The sequence below is a fragment of the Astyanax mexicanus genome, chromosome 21 (assembly GCF_023375975.1).
Source record: "Astyanax mexicanus isolate ESR-SI-001 chromosome 21, AstMex3_surface, whole genome shotgun sequence".
NCBI lineage: Eukaryota > Metazoa > Chordata > Actinopteri > Characiformes > Acestrorhamphidae > Astyanax > Astyanax mexicanus.
Genome location: NC_064428.1, coordinates 28609760 through 28634544, shown reverse-complemented (window position 1 = coordinate 28634544; position 24785 = coordinate 28609760). Strand labels below are relative to the sequence as shown.

General features: G+C 37.6%; 1 protein-coding gene across 2 annotated transcripts in view; it reads right to left on the bottom strand.

Moving 5' to 3' along the window:
- Positions 1 to 24785, bottom strand: part of nlgn4xa (neuroligin 4 X-linked a) — a 170765-nt gene that overhangs the window by 11254 nt on the left and 134726 nt on the right. For both annotated transcript variants that reach the window (XM_049470139.1, XM_022674683.2), the window contains one exon: positions 12481 to 13270. In XM_049470139.1, coding sequence (XP_049326096.1) covers positions 12481 to 13270 — 790 coding nt within the window. The remainder of the gene's footprint in view (positions 1 to 12480; positions 13271 to 24785) is intronic.

Genomic DNA, 24785 nt, shown 5'->3' with positions numbered 1-24785 from the left:
TCCCGCTTGTTTAAATCATTTATTGTTGATGTAAATGTTTGCATAGCTTCTAACAGGAACAACAGGAAGTTGTAAAAATAGACTGTTTGCATGGGGAAAGATAGCAATGGGCACTGTGACGCTCTATGCACAGGGTGTAAGATAGGAATCCATATATTAACTTTTCTGTATGCCAGGATTATGATGCTAACATCACGATAGTGTAGCAGAGCAAGCCTAATTTTGGGATAGCAATTCTTATATCATAGTAATGAAGCTAGTGGCCTGTGCACTAGTGATACTAATGCCATGGTAGCAATGCTAATTGTTGGGTAGCAATGGTAACTCTGCAATAGATTTACTGATGCTAACAGCACAGTAGCAATACAAATTACAAACACAGTGGCTTTTTATATTTTGGATGAATGCTACACATCAATACCTGCTATCAATACCTGTTACTTGACAGATTTAAGTCTTGTATTAATAACCTGTTAAAAAATATATAATTTGGACCTTGAATCCAGTTTCCAGTCCTGGATTTTGATATTCCTGGAAGTTAAGCGCAATCTGTTCCTCAAGTTTTACAGTGTAGGTGGTTGGTGTGACATCCCGGTTGGTAATTGTGGTTGTATGTTGTTTATTATACCACAGTCAGTTCCAATCCTGCAATGTGATTGGCTGAGAGGTGTTCTATGAGTGTCATTATCAGCCGGTAATGCACTGTAACCAATGCTCTCCATGTATTACTCACTCTGCCACATACTGGTAACCTAGCACCAATGCAGCGCTTACAAGCCAAACAGCGTAGCTACAAAAAAAACAGAGCAGCAATGGAACTATTTTAACTTGCAGAGTTTTTATAATCAAACAGATTGTATTTTCTTGGCCTTTTTAACTCAAAATCTTTCGCTAAACAGCGATAATGGAACTGTGGAATAACTGCAATAATATACTCGAGGTTAGTGCTATAACGTGTAATATTGGCACTGCTGTGCTGATGTATGACCGCATCACAGTAGTGCCAATATTACACAATATAGCACGAACCTTGATTGCATTATTGCTTGAATGGGTACCACTTTAAAATAAGACTACCTTTATAAAGGGTTTATAAATGGATTACAATTAGTTTATTAATGATTACCAATTAGGTTGTAAATGCCTTATAAATCATTAATAATCAGCTATAACACATATGTAGAAAGGGCAACACCTGTTGTTTGCAAAATAGTGAACCCACAGCCATCTATATTGTTGTCCTTTCTACGTATGCGTTATAACTGATTATTAATTATTTTTAAGACATTTACAACATAATTAGTAACCATTAATAAACTAATTGTAAACCATTTATAAACCCTTTATAAAGGTAGTCTTATTTTAAAGTGGTATCCTTAAATGTTTGGTAGGTGGATGCAACTCAAGTGTTGCTAGGTGGTTGCTAGGTGGATTTTACGGTATTCCAGGTGGTGGCTTTACAATTCACAACAAAATAAAAGGCCAGCAAAGGGTTCTAGAAAAAGAAATGATCACTGTTTTGGTTTGAAAACCCACACCAACAATATATACACACACACAAAACATGATACATAGATATATTTATATATTTGCTTTACGCCATATAAAAAAGAGTGCAAGACATTATGTTTTTCTTTTCCTCTGGGTACAATCACAGACTCTCAGCTTGCTGAGTCTCAAAGAAAGTGCTCTGTGATGTCTGAAGCTTTGACCCATAATCTACGCATCGCCGCTGCGGTGGCTGTGTGTGACTGATACCGGAACAGAAAGGGGGGGTGGCAACTTATTTATCTCCCATTTGACTGGGCTGTTTATCACTGACTCAAAGGGACTCGCAGTTAAATTGAGGCGCAAATGCATTCTGCTATTTTTCTGTGTCTGTATTATCACGCTCTTCCTAACACACAATACCAACAAAGAACGGATCACCTTGCCACTAGCGGACACAGATGAAAAATCTACAGCGTGATCTCGCCATGAGCCAAACAAGGAGGGGAATCAATGACACGAAGTGCTTCCGCTAGCTCGGCCCATTACGAAAGCCTTGGAGAACTCGCCATAATGACACTTCTTGTACTGTAGTATCCCATGTTGGTCTTGCTTTTAGCTGTAGTTACCCATAGAAATGCTTGTAAAATATGGAAATAATTAAGAGACCACATCAGTTTGCTATTTATAGGTATATGTTTGAGTAAAATGAACATTGTTGTTTTATTCTATAAACTACAGACAACATTTCTCCCAAATTCCAAATAAAAAATAACAAATAACAAAAAATAACCAAAAAAATATGCAGAGCTTTCAGACCTCAAATAATGCTAAGAAAACAAGTTCATATTCACAAAGTTTTAAAAGTTTAGAAATCAATATTTGGTGGAATAACCCTGGTTTTTAATCACAGTTTTTTTTCATGCATCTTGGCATCTTCTCCTCCACCAGTTTTACACACTGCTTTTGGATTGCACTCCTGGGGCAATTTGGTAAAATTAAAGAAACTCATAATTTTTAAGTGGTTTCTTATTTTTTTCCAGAGCCATATGGTTCTTCCGCAGAGGAAACTCAATAAGTTTGATTGGATTTGATTGGCTATCTCTTTCTTGAGATAATTAACACAAGGTTTCACATACTTTTCCCACTGTACGTATAACTATTATTGTGTTCTATACATTTACACACTGAAGTGAATCATATATATTTATCTTGCAACAACAGTACAAACCAATGTTTAAAATATGGTGCATTACAGACAGTAAATCTAGAAACACCCACAAAACAAAAAAAGGCTATTAAATACAATAAAATAGGAAATAAAACGTTGAGATCTGGTATTAGGCCAAAAGACTCCTTTAACTGTAAGAAATCACAGGTTTAAACAGTGTTTTGAATATATTGCATGGCATTCTTGGATTGTATTGCATAGCAATAGAACAGTAATGTAATATTTGTCCATTATCTGTAGTCCTCGGCCCTTTTTCTCCTAATTTACTGAATAATGCAGTGCTAGAATGGGCTGGCTGGACAGAAATGCTTCGACTATCTTTGAGCAATGTCAAATGAAAATAGAAAGTTCATGCTTATCAATAACCCCTAATGTACAACATTCTATCTCTCTCTTTCCCTCTTTTAGCCTGAAGTGTTTACCACATGCAGCTCGCTTCATTCAGAAAGATGAAGATGTTTTATATTAAAAAAAAGGAAAATAAATACTGCTGCTGCATCTTGAAGAAGCATCCAAGCACAGTTATGGCTCATTCTAGCTGAAAAAATGCATGAATTTGTTTACGGCAGAATTCTTGACTTTAAATATCTTTATCGTCCTGAATTACTGCACCTGGCAAATGTGCACGAGGATTCACGCCAGTGGAACTTTATTTACTGCTTTATTTACTGCTTTGTTTAAACCAATTTAGGAATGCAATGTTTCTTCACCCATTACCCATTTTCCTGCTCCAGTGGGCATGTAGCAGTACTTTATAGTTCTAAAATACTTTTTTTACCAGTTCGAATCCTGTTCATGTAGCTTGCCATCGGCTACCGGAGCCCTGAGAGAGCACAATTGGTCTTGCTCTCTCTCTCTGGTTGGGTAGATGGCGCTTTTTTCCCTCATCACTCCAAAGGGTGATGCAGATCAGCACAAGGCGCCTGTGAGCTGATGTATCGGAACCGAGTTGCTGCACTTTCCTCCAAGTGCGCTGTGATGCTACTCGGTAATACTACATCAGCAGCAGTTTGAAAAGAGGCGGAGCCTGAATTCACATGTATTAGAGGAGGCATGTGCTAGTCTTTACCCTCCTGGTGTTGGTGCATCACTAGTGACAGGGGGAGTCCTAATGACTGGGTTGGGTGATTAGTTGTGTACACTGGTGAGAAAATGGGAGAAAATTTTGAAAAAAAAAAAAATGGTGGTGGTGTGTTAGTATTGCGTCTTGTGCTAGTACAAGTGAATCAGCCACAGCAGTGCTGCTGGAGTTTTTAAACACCTCAGGGTCCCTGCTGGACTGAGAATAATCCACCAACCAGAAATATCAAGCCAACAGGGTCCTGTGGGCAGCATCCTGTGTTCACTAATGAAGTTATAGAGGATGACTAACACAAACTGTGCAGCAACAGATTCAGAGCTTCTATCTAACAGTGTTCAAAAACTCCAGCAGCACTGCTGTGCCAAATAATAGCTGCTCTGTGGTGGTCTATCCGTTCAGTTCCTGACCAATAAAGAACGGGAGGAAAAAGGAGGATAACATAAAGTATGCAGTGAAACAGACAAAACAAGACTACCGCCTGTAATTATAGAACTACAAAAAAATGAGAGATCACTTAAAAATGATGAGTTTCTTTGATTTTACCAAATTGAAAACCTCTGAAATATAAACAAGAGGAAGATGGATGATTACAAGCCATCAAACCAAACTGAACTGCTTGAAATTTTGCACCAGGAGTAAAGGCATAAAGTTATCCAAAAGCAGTGTGTAAGACTGGTGGAGGAGAACATAATGCCAAGATGCATGAAAACTGTGATTAAAAACAGGTTTATTCCACCAAATATTGATTTCTGAACTCTTAAAACTTTATGAATATGAACTTGTTTTCTTTTCATTATTTGAGGTCTGAAAGCTCTGCATCTTTTTTTCCAGAGCTGGATATGCTTAGAGAAGCTGAACATATAGACGATGAGCGTTGAAACAAGGACGTGGTCATAATATTTTGACTGCACTGTATATATTTTGTGTTTTCAACATACTATAAATTTAAACTGAGTGAAATTACCCTAAATTAATATCACATTTAGTACATCAATGAGAGAATATACAGCGTTTGAGTTCTCCTCCATGTTGCGCATAAAACACACCTCACAATGTTCTCACACCACAATGTTCTACTACCTCAAGAGACCACAAGCTAAAGCCTTTAACATATTATATATCATAGTGAAAGCAATGCATTTTAAAGATCCATGTACCAAGACTTAAGTACATAATGCTTAAGAGTTTAGGTAGAAACTGCTGCTATATAGGATAATGCAATCCATGGGGGGTTCAAGAAATGCTGTTGCTACACAACTAAATCCCTGGATGCCCTAAAACAGCATTTATCATCCTCTGATTATCACTTAACGGTACTAAAATTACACACGTGAAGCTAATTCCCCATACATCATATCGGTGAAAGCTTGTTTACCACTAAAATTAAGCACATTGGATCCTTTAGGAACATACATCTTAGGATTTAAGCCTTTAATCCAGTTTCCAGGTCCAGGATTTGGAATTGCCAACTGATAGGACAATTCAAATGGCCTAGCAGACTATAGCCCAATCCCATTTCTATTTTTTACCCCTACCCCTTGGTTTCAAGCGTAACCCTTACCCTTGATACTGAGTTACAAGAGGAAGGGATGAAGTCTTCCCCCTTAAGAACTGGAACACCCTTTAAGAACCAGAAGGTGACCTTGCTGGGCTGATATGAAACTTTCATCGTAGGTTCTTGTTCAACCTTTAATTCCTCCTTGATAGGGAGCAGAAATTAGCTTTTTATAGCTTTTACTCTATTGAATTTTTCCATTCCACCTTAAATGATGCAGCCTCTGTCGCCACCTGAAAAATCTTGGTTTGTAGGTACATGTAGCCCTAACACTTCTGCTTACCCCTCAAGCCTACCCCTAGACGTTAATGTGCAAAACACAGGGGTAGGACTAAGAGGTTGGGGTAAGGGGTGGAATGGGATTGGTCCTAATGGCACCCAGGATCGATTCTGGCCTTGTTTGGAGGAGGGGCTTATTAGACTAGAGAAGAATCAGCTTTAAATCATTGCAACGTTCAGTTGCTCGCAGTTGTCTTTGTGGTGCCGGTGTTGTGCTGAATTAAGCACCCCCACCAGGAAAAGCACCCACTCTCAAGAGCGTGTACGGATGTCTTCTTGGCTTTAACTTTACTTAGAAAATAAAAAATACACAAGATACTGTTCTAAGCAACGCTGACTTGTAAGAAATAATGAATAAATAAATTAATTAAAAAATAAATAATCATGTCACCTGCAGCCTCTCCCAAGAGAGGGTGCTTTTCCTGGCAGGGGTGCTGAATTCGGCACCATAGTAGTGTCGAAATCTGCATCCCCGCCATAAAAACGCACCCCCTCTCAATAGCACGTACTTCTTTCTTCTTGATAAAAGCGAAGGTTATCGCTTTAACTTTGCTTTTACTTAGAACTACACTCCCGAGAGGGGGTGCTTTTTCTGGCGGGGGTTCTGAATTCAGCCCAACACCGGCATATCAGTGCAGCACATTTTTAAGATAGGTAAAGTGATTCAGACTAATCCCTGCTGAAAACTTCAGCACATTTTTCGATGGTAGCTGGTTTTGGATGGTCCTAAGCTGGACTTTGATGGTCTGGGTGGTTGAAAATCTGTGCATCCAAGCAAAAATATATTCCACAGGGTTCCTACTTGCAGAGGGTTGAAAGGAAAGAGCTCCAGATAAGTCACCTAATGCTACCAGTAGTGACAAGGACACTAGCAAAATGCATAACTGGAGAAGAACCAACTTGATTCACAATCACTAAAACATGCATTTTGACTAAAAAGAAGAAATCCAAGGTCTGCCATGCTTCAGTGCCCTTGGAGCAATGATGGTTATGGGTCTTGCCCATGGGTTCAATGGTGGTAACTTTGTAGTACTGGTATTTTAACCCACAACCCAACTTGTTATCAATCTCCCAAAGCTCTAACCACTAAGCCACCACTGCCCAGTGCTATTCAGCTATCAGAATCTAGCCTTGTTCCCAACCCTGGTCCTGGAGGACCCCCTATGCCCTACACCTGTTGGTTGTTTCCTACTTGAACACACCACCTTTAAACCAGCAAGGGCTTGTTAACGAGCTGATGAGCTGGAACAGGTGTTCTGGGATCAGGGTAAGCACAGTCTGTGGATCAGGAGGTCCTCCAGGACCAGGGTTGGGAAGCACTGATCCAGAGGCTTTGTTTGTCTGGCAGTGGATCCCCAGAACAATATAGATCCTGGTGCACCTGCGGCTTAGCATTATGCTAAGCTATTCTATTCTATTCTATGTTCAGAATACATCCTGCTAAATCCTCCCAGGACCAAGTTCTTCCAAGTTTACTGTGTACTGAAAGGCATCCACAAGTGCTTTCCCAGAGTTCTTTGGAAGATTAAAAGAGAAACCCTCTACCCAGTGATGTACGCTCTACAGGCTCATCTTCTCTTCATAGCAGAGCTGCAAACAAAGGAGGGATTAGCAGGGAACGGTGGTTATAATGTGTGTGAAACATGAAACATGCCTCAGAATAAAGACTAAATAAAGAGGAAAAGACTGTCTTTCTTTTCCTCTTTGATTCGGTTCTACCGGTCTCTTCTAAATTCTTAAAAAGAACCAGTATGTATTATATTTCCTGTACTATTAAAAGGTATGGGGCACAATAAGCAACAAGAGAAACCCTCGTAAAAAAAAAAAACTCCAAGACCAGATACTGAGTAAACAGTAAGTAAATATTGGTAATATGTATGCAACCTAGAACCCAGAAGGACTGAGTTTAAGCTGGTCAATATTCTCCCTATCACTTCCTATTAGCTTCAGCTTTTTCAGCAGTTTACCGCAACCTCTAGTAGGGATGGGGAATTAAATAGTTTCAAACTTGTGCTCAAGTGTTCACATGCACTCTCAGTTTAAGTATTTGAGATCGGTAAAGTGGTAAAAACTTAATACCTGCTGAAAAATCCTGCTCAGTTTTTGCTGCTAGCTGGTCTTAAGCTGGTCTTTGGTGGTGGTCAAAAGGTGATCATTTAAGAAACAATATTCCATGCTGGTAAACAAGCTTGTTAAACAGCTCTTAAAGGTCTCATTCTATTGTTTTTTTTTTTCATTTATTTAAAAATGTCTTGTTGTGGTCTTTATTTTGAATGAATGCCATATGAGCTGGCAGTGCAGTTCAGCCACTGACCTAGACTTAGAGTCTCTGTAAAACGCCAAATCCACCGGAGATCCTATGTAAACCTACAGGGGTTGGACAATGAAACTGAAACACCTGGTTTTAGACCACAATAATTTATTGTGGTGACGGACAGTTCTGGTGGAAGCAGGAGAGTTGAGGTGCACATTGAATTCTGCCGTGATTTGGGCAGCCGTGGTTTTACATTTTTTGGATACAATCGGTGTTAGCACCCGAACATCCCTTTCAGACAGCTTCCTCTTACAGCGTCCACAGTTAATCCTGTTGGATGTGGTTCGTCCTTCATGGTGGTATCTCGCTGACATTACCCTGGATACTGTGGCTCTTGATGCATCACAAAGACTTGCTGTCTTGGTCACAGATGTGCCACCAAGACGTGCACCAACAATTTGTCCTCTTTTGAAGTCTGGTATGTCACCAATAATGTTGTTTGTATTGCGATATTTGGAGCAAAACTGTGCTCTTACCCTGCTAATTGAACCTTCACACTCTGCTCTTACTGGTGCAATGTGTAATTAATGGAGATTGGCCACCAGGCTGCTTCAATTTAGCCATGATGAAACCTCCCACACTAAAATGACAGGTGTTTCAGTTTCATTTTCCAACCCCTGTAGTTACTTACACAGAGGTGGGCAGTATTTTTTTTACTAGCTGCTGCAGACAATGCTGCAGGTTGAGGAATAGTTTCATATGGAGCATCACATACAACTCAGAGAGACCTATAGTATTTTACATAGAACAAGAAAAACTTTAGATTTTAGCAGAAGGACACTTTTAAGCAGCATAGTGTTTGTTGAATTTGATATTGGTTATGGTGGTCAACCAGCTAGTTAATGCTGTTTTACCCATGCGTTCATGCTTTTAATGCCAATTGATCAGCTTCTTGATCAGCTTCTTGTTTAGCTGTGTTCTTAACATTTAAAATTCTGGATTATATATCTGTCCCCTAAAGAACATGATTTTCACATGCATTTCTGAGCATTAGAGAAGTGGTATGTGAAGTGAGAGAAGCATGTGGACTGAGGCAGTGAGTAATAATGCAGCTCATTACACAAATATGACTTAAGATACACAGTGTTCTGGACATCAAAGTTTTAGAGAAAGGTCTTGTTTGGCTTCACCAAAGTTACATAGTGCAGTTAGTGGTGTTCTCGACAGAAGTGGTATTAATACGTCTTTAAGAATTTTGAAAATCACTATATAAATAAAATTGATTATTATTTTTATTAATACTGATGCTATTCTCCCTGTTACAGTCAGTTAAGCATCAACATGGGCTTTTTGCAGCTGCCAGTTTATCAAAAGATTGGAACATAATGTTGCTTTAAGTGTTTAGACTCAACCTGATGAAAAGTCATTTTTAACAATTATTCTCTAATTTGAGTCTTTCTCTCTCTCTCTCTCTCTCTTACTATTTCTCTCTCTCCATCACATGCACACATGATTTTTGGATAGCCCTCAGCAAGCTAAAGTCTAGCTTCATGAGTGGAGTGTTTACCAGTGGCTGGAGAGACTCTCCTGTGACGCGAGAGCACTTCCAAGTGCGGCGGAAATTGCTTTCATTTTTTTGCCCGCTCCGTTTTTAAGCCACTTGGGCTGAGTGAGAAACACTCAGAGAGAGTGGAAAGAGAGAGACAGAGAGAGATGTTGACAAGCCCGCCAGTCCATCTCCTGAAGCCGCGGTGCCAGTTGGAGATGGGCCATGAGTCAGGCGGGCCTTTGCCTTGAAGCGAAGGCTACGAGCTGCACAGTGTCCTGAAAACCTTAAAATTATTCACCTATATTCTAATTCTGATTCGCTCAAAGTAGGCGCACCTACAGTCTACAGTTTGCACTGACTCTACACTGTTCAATTTGTTTTTGTTTCTGTGCCAAATGTACAACATATCTCCAACATTGTAGGCCCTACGTTGCAGCCTGTGCAAACTAGCCATGTACCCTATGCTGTAGCCTATGTGTACCTTACATGAAGCCATGTATCCTAAAAGTACTGTGTACCCTGCAAGTAGCCACATACCCTATGCCGTTGACTCTGCACACCCTAAGACATTTATGCACGCAACATTGTAGGCCCTAGGTTGCAGCCTGTGCATGTAAATCCTTGTACCCTAAAGGTGATATGTACCCTACGCATAGCCATGTACCCTATGCTGTAGCTTATATGTACCCTTTGTGAAGCCATGTACTGTGTACCCTAAAAGGCAGCATGTACCCTATGCTTTTGGCTCTACATACCCTAAGTCATAGGCTTTGCGCACCCAACATTGTAGACCTTAGGTTGCAGCCTGTGCATACCCTATGTGAAGCTGTGTACCCTAAAGGTGACGTGTACCCTAAAAGTAATCGTGTACCCTATGCTGTAGACGCCACATACCCTGATACCCTAAGCCATAGGCTTTGCGCACCCAACATTGTAGGCCCTAGGTTGTAGCCTGTTCATATCCTATGCGAAGCCATGTACCCTAAAGATGACACATACCCTACATCGTAGACCCCGCATATCCTAAGCCATAGGTCTCCCGTACCCTACATCATAGGCCCTAGGTTGCAGCCTGTGCAAACTCTATGTGAGGCTGTGTAATTCACATGTAGCCATGGACCCTATCCCATAGCCTATACTTACCCTACGTAAAGCCATGTACCCTAAAGTTACCATGTACCCTACAAGTAGCCATATAGCCCTACACCATTGGCTTTTGCGTACCCTTTGTAAAACAGTCTTTTCTAAAAACCCAAATGGGTAACTTTGGCTTCGCATAGAGATGGAAGGATTATTTGCTACTATGAACTCATTTTTATATTGTAATAAACAGCATCAATATGTTTTTGATCAGAGTAGGCTGGAAGGTTTTCCTGTGATCTTTCAAGCTACATCACATTTTTTCAAGCCGCTTTTGCAGTTTACCTAAGCAATGGTAATCGTGAAAATGTAGGCCTTCATTTGCTCAACGATGCCCTGCTAAACCAAAGAAAGTCAATGTCTTTGATAAAATCAGCAAATTCATTCATACTAAAAGTAAAATGGATGTTTTTTACGTATGCTTTGTGGAATTACACATTCTCACCAGAGGAGTTTCTCAATGGAAGCAGAATTACAAAACTGGTGTGCAAACCTCTACCTCGTAGCACCACTATGTCTTAGAGTGTAGTCCCATATCTGATCCAGGGTCACTTTTCCAGATGTTGCTATATAATCAGGCACAGGGCAAAATCTGGCCCTACATATATCTGCACTCTCAGTCTAAAAGGTTCTGTCACATATAACCTCTCGTCTGGGAATCGGCTTGAGAGTTAAGCCACTTATCTTTAAATGGATGGCCTTTGCGCCGAGGTGGCGCGTACATGCTCTGAAATGCAATGAAACGAAGAGGGCGACTTTACAGAGAAGGAAAAGGTCTGATGAAGGTGATTTCGAATGCAAAAACCATGACTCATTCAGCTCGAGCACCGAAAAAGATCCACTGCTTCGTAACACACCGTACATCTAGCACGTACAATATTTCTAATGAAGGACGTTTTGTCCTCTACAGAATCCTGCAACTGTGGATTTGTTATGAATAACAAATTAACATTATGCATCATGATGCATGCCTATGACAAGCTTTGATAAGCTCAACTGGGACTCTATATGCCCACATATGTTTGTGAACAGACATGTATTTTAATGAATGCCAATGGATTCTACTTTAAAACTCTTTAGAACAGATAAACACTCTACGAACCTACTGGCACCATGTCTGGAGGAATATATAGCGCCCCCAACCAACAAGCTATGTTCTCTGCTAATGCAGATGGTCTATAAAGTACTTTTGGGATGATTTGAGGAGTTGGCAACTCATAACAATGCTCTAAAAACTGAACATAAGCCTTTTTTCTTGAACAGTAGAGACACGAAAGTAGTTACTCCAACAAAAGCACACTTAATAGCCTTGACTTGAGTTGAAAGAACTGAGTTACTTTGCAATACAGGCGAATCATGCTAACCGTTTCCAGAATCGGTGTTGACTGCTTAGCGCTAAGAGGCATCTTGGATGGACAATCACTCAGAAACAACAGAATTATGATTAGACAAGTCAGGAAAATCCAGACTGTTATCAGCAACAAATTAAAAATCCATGGTCTGTCATCTATACCTAGATCTATATTAACAAAAAACGTTGAACGTTAAATGTTGACCAGACAAAGTATAAAATGTCTTGGGTATATATAGTGTCTGCAGTGAAATAAAGCACTGCATTTTGCTTATTTGCATATTCCATAATGTCTCAAGCAGTCTCTTCTGATTTGAGGTTTACATTAGCCAACAGTCACCTGTACTGTACTGGTAGTATCACATTTAGCACTGAGTGTGATGGGGGAGAGGGAGGGCCAACTTAAAACTGCAGACCCCCTTAATTGCTGTGGATTGAATTTGCAAACTGATCAAATCTAATTTTTTAAAGATAATTCTCTGTATTCAATACGCTAATTCAGTAGCATCAGTAAGAAAGAATATGATACGCAAGCAATATTTTTTGACTCACCCTGTCTTAGCAAAATTGGTCCAGTAGGTCATCACAACGGCGCTGAGCATGACATCATTCTTGGAGAAATTGCAGTTGAACAGATCCGTGGGGCCGATCATAGGAATCCCGAAGACGTACGGCACCTCGTCTCCGTGAGCCGAGTCGGCCCAGCTCGGCTTCATCTCGCTCTGGCAGTGGTGGTAGAAGGCGTAGAAATACGTTGGCGATCCGTACTGCGCGTGAAGATCCGCCGTAGCCACTGCCGGCGCCACCCACTGGTGATCCGTGAACAGTGCAACCAAAGTCTTGCGCCTGGTCTCCGGGTTCTCCTTGTCGGCCCAATCCGTGTACATGAACTTGATGGTTTCTCTGAGAGTATCCTTGCCCTCGGGGTAACCGTACAGGTGGTCCACGAAATCGGACACGGCGAAATCGAAGTCGTTCGCGGAGACGCCGTCCTCGCTGTCCACGATCCCATCTACGAACTTGAAGCCCTCGCCCTGGTTGACTCCCAGCATGATGTCGTAATTGAGGAACTCGCCCTGCTCCATGAGAATCTGCGGGTCGTCCGGGATGACGTCGCCGTCAATGACCGGCCCGAACGCAATGTGGTACTTGGCCTGGGTGATGTACTGCTCGATAAGCTCCTTGTGGTTCTTTTTCTGCAAGCACTCCACCAGATCTATAGTGTCCAGCATGTTGCAGCCCACCTTTTCGGCCAGCATGCGCGTGTACTTGGCAGGCTGGTAGTTGACGGCCCAGCTGGACAAAGCAGTTCCGCTCTGGATGATGGCTTTCTGAAACAGATCTGGAAAGAGGAAGAAAATCCCATTAAGGCACTCAGACCACTTGGCTAAAAGCAGACGCAGAAACGTCTGGGTAACTTACAGCATTAACGGTAACAGACAGAATACAAACCAGGACAAAGGGTGAAGGTTTTTGTATGTTACGAAAAAGGGGCCAAAAAGCCACAAGACATAAATAATACGTAAACTTAATGTTAAATCTGGTGAAATGGATAGAAATCTTGATTCAGATCCTGCATTTCATCAACACAAAGGAAAACATAATATTACTAGGACAGCTGTTGTACATCTTCATAACAACGCCAAGCTTAGAAACGCCTCATCAAAAAAGTAAGGGCCTTGACTACTGCAACACACTATTGTCAGAATCTTTCAGCAGCAACTGAAAAAATAAATAAATTGCAACTAATTCAAAATGCTGCAGTCAGGGTCCTTTAAACAGGAAGAAGAGTCTTTTTTATACAGTCCAACCTCTGAATAAAATAATATAACTTTCCAGAAAATGGTTGGGACTCTTTAAGAATAGGCTAAAATATTTATACTCATACTTATTTTCTTTATCAATGGGTAATCAATCTTTTTTCCCCATAGATTAAGGCTCCAGATAAATCAAGCGATTCGTGGACACAGGTGACTGTAACTGAGATGCTGGTATTGGTGTCCCACCCACTGCTTACAACCACTGAGGTTTATGGATGGTGGAGCAAGTGGATGGGTTATGGTGACCTCATGTCTATGTTACCTCCTAGCTCTCTCCTTTTTGTTGGCTGTCTGGCTTAACACTGGCTACACTCTTTCCTTGGGAAATCTGGCTTTTCAACTATCTGCCCCATAAGTCTTTTCTTATACAGCCCCTACAACTGTGGAATAACCATTCAGAGAATGTTTGGGACCAGTAATAGTCTAAAAAGCAACTTATTTAGTTTAACATTTGGTAACCAATCGTTCCCTTCACATAAAGGCTCCATATCAAGGGATTCATGGGCGTAGGTAACTGTAACTGAGACGCTGGCGTTATTGGATGGTGAAGCAAGTGGATGCCAGTGTTTTAAGGTGCCCTCATGTCTATGTTACCACCTGGCTCTTTCCTCAACACCAGCAGATGACAAGTCTCTCCAAACCATCACTGATCAACAGTAAATATTACATTTCATTTGTAAATCAAGGGCTCAGAGTCTGGAGGAAGAGTAGAGAGAGACACACAGTCCAAACTGCTCGAGGTCTAGTGTGAAGTTTCTACAACCAGTGATGGTTTGGAGAGACATGTCATCAGCTGGTGTTGGTCCACTGTGTTCTATCATGTCCAAAATCTTCCAGCAGGACTTGGCACACCACCCACACTGCAAAAAGTATCACTTGGTCTTATACAATATTCAAATTTTCTGAGACACTGATTTTTGGCTTTTCATTGTCTGTAAGCCATAATTTGCAACAATAAAATAAATAAACTGCATTACATTACTATAGTAATACATCTATATAATATATGAGTTTCACATTTCGAACTGAAATACTGAAATAAAGTAACTTTTCAATGATATTCAAATGTTTTTTTTCGAGATGCACTAGGAGTCTGCTGATATACAGCAGTAGATATCTCTACATAAATAGCAGAGACGTGTCAATGCCAGTAATGCAGTCCATCGTGAGACTAAGAAATCAATGGAGAATCAATACCACAGTCAAAAGTACAGCAGTAGGACCTCAGAAACGAAGAGACAAACCCCTGAAGAGCCTTGAGAATGGAAACACAAGGTCAGGTTTGTCAAAAAAGTACATCAAATTATGTACAACACTCCGACAACTTGCGGAGCTGAGGTGAAGAGTTAAGGTGAACATTTCCATGCACTAGAATAGCAAAACGAAGAAGTTTCAGATACAGAAAAAGGAATTGGCCATCGCCATCCACAGTCAACTAATTTATAAAACATGGAGCCATGGGCCTTCATGGCTTCTACAACTTCACCTCTCTTTACTGATGATGGAACTGCTAACAGCAGCTGTCTATTAAAGTGTTTGGTGAGGTTTAGAGGAGCCTCTGAACTGCTCAGACCCAACTGTCCACTCAGGGCACAGTTCTTCACCTTGCAGAAGAAGGACAGTGACCTCAAACATAGACCTAGCAGTAGAGCAAACACTGAGTTTTTCATTATTAAATATTGTTCGGGAGTGTTCTCGACTGACCTGAACTCCACTGAGGACCCGTGAGGACATGACTGGAATCAGAAAGCTATGAACACAAACTGGAAATAGATGTGTGACAGGTCTGGTGATGTTTCACTAAGTGATTTCCTTCAAAAAATACTTCGTTTCACCTTTTACTTTTACCCAAAACGAAACCTAGTTTCAACAAACAATGCTGATGTTTCCATAAAACTAATTGTTTGCACTCTAACTTTGCGAAGTATTGCCAACACTCCCTTGTTGTTGCGCACTTAGGCTTATTCTCTTTGCCGATCTATTTATATTTTCTGATCGTTTCTCATTAGTGCTATTTTTGCAATATTGATGGTGATTGAGATGGAATGACAGTACAAATAGAACCCGTATAACAGTAGTGCAAATACGGTATATAGGTTAAGGCTGATAAAGTGAATGAGTGTGTATTGACAGTGCAAGTATAGCAGTAGTGCAGGTATTGGATGTGTAGTTCAGGTCCATTTGGAGTGCAGGTTGTTCAGATCCTGAAGCAACAAAGCAGCTCCAGTCCACCATCACACTACCACCACCATGTTTTACATTTAGTATGATGATGTTCTTTTTCTGAAATGCTGTGTTAGTTTTACGCCAGATACAACACGAAACACACCTTCCAAAAAGTTCCACTTTTGTCTTTTGTCAGTCCAAAGAATATTTAACCAAAGTCCTGGAGATCATCAAGATGATTTTTAGCATGGAGACCGTTTTCACCCACCTCTATCTTATTATTGAATCATTAACACTGACCACAACTGAGGCGAGTGAGACCTGCAGTTCTTTAAATGTTGTTCTGAGTTCTTCTGTGACCTCCTGGATGAGTTGTTCATGCCCTTTTGGAGTAATTTTGGTCGGCCGGTCACTCCTGGGAAGGTTCACTAGTGTTCAATGTTTTCTCTATTAGTGAAAACCACTCTCAATGGGGTTCTCTGGAGTCCCAAAGCCTTAGAAATGACTTTTTGATAGATGATCAATGACTTGTTGTTTTTTATCTGTTCTGTTTAGCTGATTTATGTTGTCAGACAGGTTCTATTTAAGTGATTTCTAGATTCTACAGGTCTGGCAGTAATTAACTGAACTTAGCTTTCCAAAAAGTGTGACTATCACAGTTAATTCACAAAGTGCTAGACTGGTTTGGATAGTTTTTCTTTTTCCTTTTAATGAATGGAATCATCATTAAAATATTGTTTTTTTTTCATGTTTACTTAGGTTATCTTTGTCTAATATTAAAGTTTGTTTGATAATCTAAAAAAAAGTTATTATTACAAAAAATTGAAAACCAAGCGGGCAAATACTTTTTCATGCCACTGTAGATCTAATCTGATCTCATTATCTCATTTCTCACTTAATTGTCTTATCATCTTATCCCGTTCTTCCAGATCAGGGCCACAGTAGGTCCAGAAGGAGGAATACTCTGTAGGCATGGCACAAGTTCATCACAAGAAACCACTCAATCCTAAGGACAAATCCCAGTTTACCCACTATATGTTTTTTTGGAAAAAAAAGGATGAATCCAGATACACTAAGGGACATACCAAAGTGTCTCCTCACAGAGAGAGAGAGACTGGAGTGAAGATCAAACCCATTACCTGCTGTGCCACCTCTTCCCCCAGCATGAATTTAATTATATCATTGAATTTACCACCAGAGACCCAAACACTGAGTTTTGTTGACATATTTTAATCAAGTCAAATATAAAAGTTCATACACCACAAGTGTGACAGGGACCCCTGCAGTTTAATGTATTCTTTAGCTCAGAATCAATGTTAGGAAAGTTACTGATTTGGAAGATTGCCAGATTTGCTCCAAACACTGTGAAAAAGATATTAAATGTAATGTGAAGCAGGAGACAGGTCTGACCTTAAAGAAGACTCTGAATGTCTTAACAGTCAGAGTCTATCCACTGTGGGTAATAATGCCAGCTGCCAATGACATATTCCTGGTACACATGTGACACTATGGATTAAGGGATGAAAAATGCCCACAAAATGATGGAAAAGGCACGTCCCATCCCATCCCATTTGATTCCCACCATCACCTCCAACTGATAATTGATGAATCTTTGCCCTAAACATGCTGGCCAGTCTTCAGCCTCTCTCACAAGATAACACCTCACAGCTTATAAAGGTGTGGGCATTTCCAAGCCATGCCCTTAAAATCCAATATTAAAAAAAATGCATAAAAGATATAAAAGATAAAAGATTAATCATACAATATAAGCCAGTATCTGTTATAAATGATACAATATCTGATATAAATGAGTCAGGATCCACTTGAAAGATATAATATTTGATATAAATGAGATAAATGATACAGTTTGTGTTATAAATGATAGATTATTTGATGCGAGTCAGTGTATATCATACAAGATTCAGCATATGCTACAAATGATTCAGTATCTGTTAGAAATGAGTCAGTATCTGTTATAAAAGATACAGTATCTGATATAAATGAGTCAGTATCTGATATACAAAACTCAATATCCACTATAAAAGATACAGTATCTGTTATAAAAGATACAGTATCTGTTATAAAAGATACAGTATCTGATATAAATGAGTCAGTATCTGATATAAAAAACTCAATATCCACTATAAAAGATACAGTATCTGTTATAAATAATACAGTATCTGTTATAAATGATACAGTATCTGATATAAATGATACAGTATCTGCTATAAAGGATACAGTATCTGATATAAATGATACAGTATCTGCTATAAAAAACTCAGTATCCACTATAAAAGATACAGTATCTGATATAAATGATACAGTATCTGATATAAATGATACAGTATCTGATATAAATGATACAGTATCTGCTATAAAATATACAGTATCTGTTATAAATGATACAGTATCTGATATAAAAAACTCAGTATCTGCTATAAAAGATACAGTATCTGTTATAAATGATACAGTATCTGATATAAATGATACAGTATCTGTTATAAATGATACAGTATCTGCTATAAAGGATACAGTATCTGCTATAAAGGATACAGTATCTGCTATAAAGGATACAGTATCTGATATAAATGATACAGTATCTGATATAAATGATACAGTATCTGCTATAAAATATACAGTATCTGTTATAAATGATACAGTATCTGATATAAAAAACTCAGTATCTGCTATAAAAGATACAGTATCTGTTATAAAGGATACAGTATCTGCTATAAAAGATACAGTATCTGTTATAAAGGATACAGTATCTGCTATAAAAGATACAGTATCTGTTATAAATGATACAGTATCTGCTATAAAAGATACAGTATCTGTTATAAATGATACAGTATCTGATATAAAAAACTCAGTATCCACTATAAAAGATACAGTATCTGCTATAAAAGATACAGTATCTGTTATAAATGATACAGTATCTGATATAAAAGATACAGTATCTGTTATAAATGATACAGTATCTGCTATAAAACATACAGTATCTGTTATAAATGATACAGTATCTGCTATAAAAGATACAGTATCTGATATAAATGATACAGTATCTGATATAAATGATACAGTATCTGATATAAAAAACTCAGTATCCACTATAAAAGATACAGTATCTGATATAAATGATACAGTATCTGATATAAAAAACTCAGTATCCACTATAAAAGATACAGTATCTGTTATAAATGAGTCAGTATCTACTATATACGATTTAGCATATTAGCCAGTATCTGTAATAAATGATACAGTATCTGATATAAATAGCATAAATCAGCGTTAATTAACAGTTATATAGTATCTGCTTTATATCATACATTATCTGATATAAATGAGCCAGAATATATCATACAAGATTCAGTATCTACTTTATAACTATATGTATAACTATATTTATAACTATATGCTATACATGATTCAGTATCTGTTGTAAATGATTCAGTATCTACTTAAAGAGATTCAGTACATGCTATAAATGATTCAGTCTCTGCTATGAAACTAATGTGTAACTTACGTTGTTTGAGAGTCAGAATATTTAGGTTTTAATAGGTTTTTAGGACTTTCTGAGTGTTAAATCTGGTATTCAGTACTAAAGCTAATATACAGAGGAAGTCATGCTGCTGATTTATACAATAAGCTGAGATTTATTATGAGATATTCTCTGTCTCACAGGCAGGGCTGTATTACGCCTCGTCTTGCCAGACAGAGGAACCAGACAGGAATTAAAGAGCATGACTATGTTTCATAATGACGCTTGGGGCAATGTCCCTATCCTAAATATTTTTTGGGATGGAAGAGTTATTTTTTCCTGAATTGCCACTCTGTAAATAGGCCAGAGCGCACCAGGAACTGGTGTGTGTGTGTGTGTGTGATATTTTGCCCATACTTTCTATTTTTATCCTCTCTTAGAAGCTTCAGTGACTCAACCAGGCCAATATGAAGAGTCTATGGAATAGAGTTATGCAGTTAATACAGAATTATGGTCCTCATTATAACTGGTTAGTGGGGGATGAGCCGTATATCATATCCTACATTATATCACTAAAAAGCGAATGTTTTTTATGTGGTGGCCAAAAAAAAATACATTATTCTTATCCCTCTGACTAGTTCTGCGTTTTGCTATTGTCCTTTTACTACTGGTAGCGTAAGGTGGTGGTGAGTAGACTGCATAACAAACCACGAAAATTCTATCAGCTGATTGGCTTAATAAAAAGTATCTGACATAAATAGTAGTTGTGTGATTGGCTTCAGTCTAAAATTATTCACATATCTTCTATCCTTTGCTTACGCCCACTGGCTCTCTCCAGCCTGCACTAGTGGGATTCTGACTTCTGGTGTTCAAATAATGCAACTGTATTTGTAAAAATTATTAAATAACTAATATAATTATTCTAAAACTTCTGATTACTCAATAAATACTAATATATTCAGTAACTATTATGAATTATCCCGTAACTACTAATTACTTAAATACTAGTTAGTTTAAATAACTGCTGTAATCTTTCAGCAATTACTGATTAACTGCTAATTATTAAATGATTACTATAATTATTCAAAAACTTCCAATTATTAAATAACTACTATAATTATTTTTTTAAACTGCTGATTACTCAATAACTACTAATTCTTCACGACTTATTACTCAGAAACTACTAATTACTCAGTAACTATGAATTATTCAATAACTACTAACTACTTAGTATTTACAAATGATAAAATAATTGGTATGATTATTTAGAAGCTACCGATTATTTAATTACTACTAATACCTCAGAGCTAATTATTAAGTAACTTCTAATTACTTAGTAACTATGAATTATTCAGAAACTACTGATAACTCAATAACTTCAAATTTTTAAACAACTAATACACTTATTTAAAAAAAATGCTGATTACTAAGAACTACTAATTCTTCAGTACTGATTACTCAGAAACGACTTATTGCTCAATAACTATGATTGACTAAAAACTAATTACTACTAAGTATCTCTGAATTGTAAAATAATTGGTATGATTATTGAAAAACCACTGATAACTCAATTACTACTATACCTTATTTATTTATTACTGATTACTCAGTAAATGCTAAATATTCAGAAACTAATATAATTAATTCAGTAATTATATAAATGATTCAGTACTAAAAAACTACCATATATTCAGTGATGAGTAATTATTAGGTAACTATTATAATTTTGTGTCTTACAAGTAATTCCTATACTGTAATTATTCTAACTTCTAATTACTCAATAACTACTAATTCCTCAGTACTAATCATTCAGTAACTACTATAAATTATTCAGTAACTAATTACTTAGTAAATATTAGTTATTAAATTACTGCTGTGATTTTTCAGAAATTACTGATTACTGTGTAACTTCTAATTGTTAAATAACTACTATAATTATTCAAAAACCTCTGATTATTCAATAACTACTAATTCCTCAGTACTAATTATTCGGTTACTAATATGAATTATTCAGTAACTACCATTTACCATTCAGTAACTGTTAAATACTAAATACTCTGTAGCTGCTAATTATTAAATAGCTTAAATAATAATAATTAAAAACTTTAAAAATATATATATATATATAATAAATAATGAGGCTGCAGCAAAAAATGATGGACCGATAATTCTGTCTGCTGATTGGCTTAATAAAAAGTATCTGAAATAAAAATGTGGTCATGTGATTGGCTTCTGTCTTGATTGATTTACATATAATTGATCCTTTGCTTACGCCCACTGGCTCTCTCCAGCCTGCACTAGTGCGATTCCAACTTCTCGTGTTAAAACAGTGCAACTACCTGGTATATCTTAATAAACAGAACATGGAATTGTCTGCTTATACAATGCAAATCGTCAAGTACTTCCATTGCAATTCATCATTTTTTTTTTTTTGTCATATCGACAAGAAAATTGTTACTATAAAAGTTTTATGGGTATATCGCTCAACTCTTGTCTGGTAGCACAGCTCCCTTCACTCCCCCTCCTCTGCACTTAGTATTCTGCTGAAAGAACATCGCCCAACACCTGACACAGACGCCAACAGAGACACATAAGCCTCTGTGTCGTACCTCCATCAGTCCAGCCATGCGTAGCAGCGGATTCGTGCCACAGACTGTGTCCTACAAAACCTTAAAAATAATAATAATAAAAATAAAGACGCTACCCGGGGGCATGGAACTGACTAGGCCTGACTGAGGCATATGATTCAGTGACACAGAAAGAAACATAGCCCTGACTCCACTCTATACTCTCAGATACAGAGAGAGAGAGAGACAGAGAATGAAAGCAGCTATACTGCCAGACAAAAACGAATGCCTGACCATGCATGACTGACAATTAGTTGAAAGTGGACATAGGAACTTATTTTTAGCTCATGACTGAGAGAACATGAGAGGAAAGAACAGCTGTCAGCAGCTGAATAAGTACACAAAATTTACACTGACATCAAAAAGAACTAGCTGTCCTATTATTATCTAATATACATGTACAGCTCTGGGAAAAAAACGAGAAACCACTTAAAAATGATGAATTTCTTTGATTTTACCGAATAGAAAACCTCTGGAATATAATCAAGAGGAAGATGGATGATCACAAGCCATCAAACCAAGCTGAACTGCTTGAACTTTTGCACCGGGAGTGAAGCAGCATAAAGTTATCCAAAAGCAGTGTGTAAGACTGGTGGAGGAGAACATGATGCCAAGATGCATGAAAAAAAACTGTGATTAAAAACCAGGGTTATTCCACCAAATATTAATTTCTGAACTCTTAAAACGTAAATATGAATATGAACTTGTATTCTCTTTGAATCTTTTTTTTTTGTTGTTATTTCAGCCATTTCTCATTTCCTGCTAATAAAAGCTCTAAATGACGATATTTTAATTTGGAATTTGGGAGAAATGTTGTCTGTAGTATATAGAATAAAACAACAATGTTCATTTTACTCAAATATATACCTATAAATAGCAAAATCAGAGAAACTGATTCAGAAACTGAAGTGGTCTCTTATTTTTCTCCAGAGCTGTATTTTATACATATTTTTTTTTTCTTTTTCACAAGCCCTCCATAACAGCGATATTAGTATAGTTTTTTTTTCACTCCAACCAAAGCTCTACATCTATTATTTATGAAATGTATGAAGTATAAAATATAGATACCACTTTAAAATAAGACTACCTTTATAAAGGGTTTATAAATGGTTTACTATTCATTTATTAATGGTTACTAATTAGGTTGTAAATACCTTAAAAATCATTAATAATCAGTTATAACACATACGTAGAAAGGGCAACAATAAAGAGGCTGTGGGTTCACTATTTGGCAAACAACAGGTCACTGTTTCCCTTTCTATGTATGTGTTATAACTGATTATTAATGATTTTTAAGGCATTTACAACATAATTAGTAACTATTAATAAACTAATTGTAAACCATTTGTAAACCCTTTATAAAGTTAGTCTTATTTTAAAGTGGTACCAAAATATGATACATTTTGAAAGTCTTATTCACACTAAACACCTGTCCCGAGTCATTTGTTAATCAAGCAACAATATTTTATAGATTTATATTGTATTATATACGTTTTATATTATATTATTCTTTTTCTATTTTATAATTTTCCAAACTAACCCTATATCTAAATGTTCCCGCAAATTAGAATTGTTATATAAAGGTTAATCAATAATAAAATGTATTAAATTCATAATATTGACCCAAAGCCACTGTTATGACTGCTGTATGTGTGTTAAATACATACATAGGTCATTATCCTGAAGAATACATGACATCTAATTGTGATTTATCACAGCTCTCAGAGGTTGCAGGACATGTGTAAGAAGTCAGTGGCGAGAGCGGCGAGAGCAGCAGGTGAAACGATGTGCTTTTATGGCCGTGGAAGTGCTTTTCACAGTTTGCATTATATAATTCAGAATGCATTCATAAATCATAGCTGACCCTTTCAGGCGAGAACACACGGGAGTACAGTGCATCTCCAGCATGTTATTCTGATTAGCTCTGTCACATAGTCCATCCAGATTCAATTGCAGCTTCTTCTGGAGGAGACTAACTGTTGCTGGAGGTCATCTGATCCATTAAGATTCAGCTTTAATCCGCGCTGCTTGCGCTCCACCGGAAGCTGAGCATCATCGGGACATCTCGAGTGGGCTTTCTCAGTGGGCTGCTTTTGACTTACAGCAGAGGAAATGGACTGTAATAGGCTAAAATCATTGCCCAATCAATCATATTAAGTGTTTTTGGACATTTTTCTTTTTGTATAGATATTAATTTAGCCATACTACAAAATACTAAGGCTATTCAAAAACATTCATTTTTCAAAAATGAGGATGCACCCAAAAGGAATCAACTAACAGGCATGAAACTTGGTGGGTAGTTGTGCCAGACTGTCATGCTCATCATGACACAATGCTCATTTTCACCTTCTGCCTGTGTCGTTTATCCCTCCTATTATCTTTAGGGTCAATTTGACCCCATTCAGTGTTCAAAGTCTCTGAAAAAATGGTTGACTTTAGTTTTGTGATTCATATTTAATGTCTTTTCCTAATTTGATGAAGACAATATGTATACATTATTTTTATTTGTTTGTTTTCAAATGTTGCAACCTCAATGTCTGTTTTATCAGGGCTGTTTTTTTGCATAAAATATAAGAAATATCTATATTTTAAGCACATTTCTGTTAAGGTCACTATGACATTCAGTTTTATAATCTTTCTCCAAATGTCTCTTCATTTTTGGCTCTGATTTAAAAATACAATATTCATAATGCTGTATTATTTGCATTATAAGGTGCACTTAAAATCCTTTAATTTCCCATATCAGCCTCTAGCCTTCTGTTAACC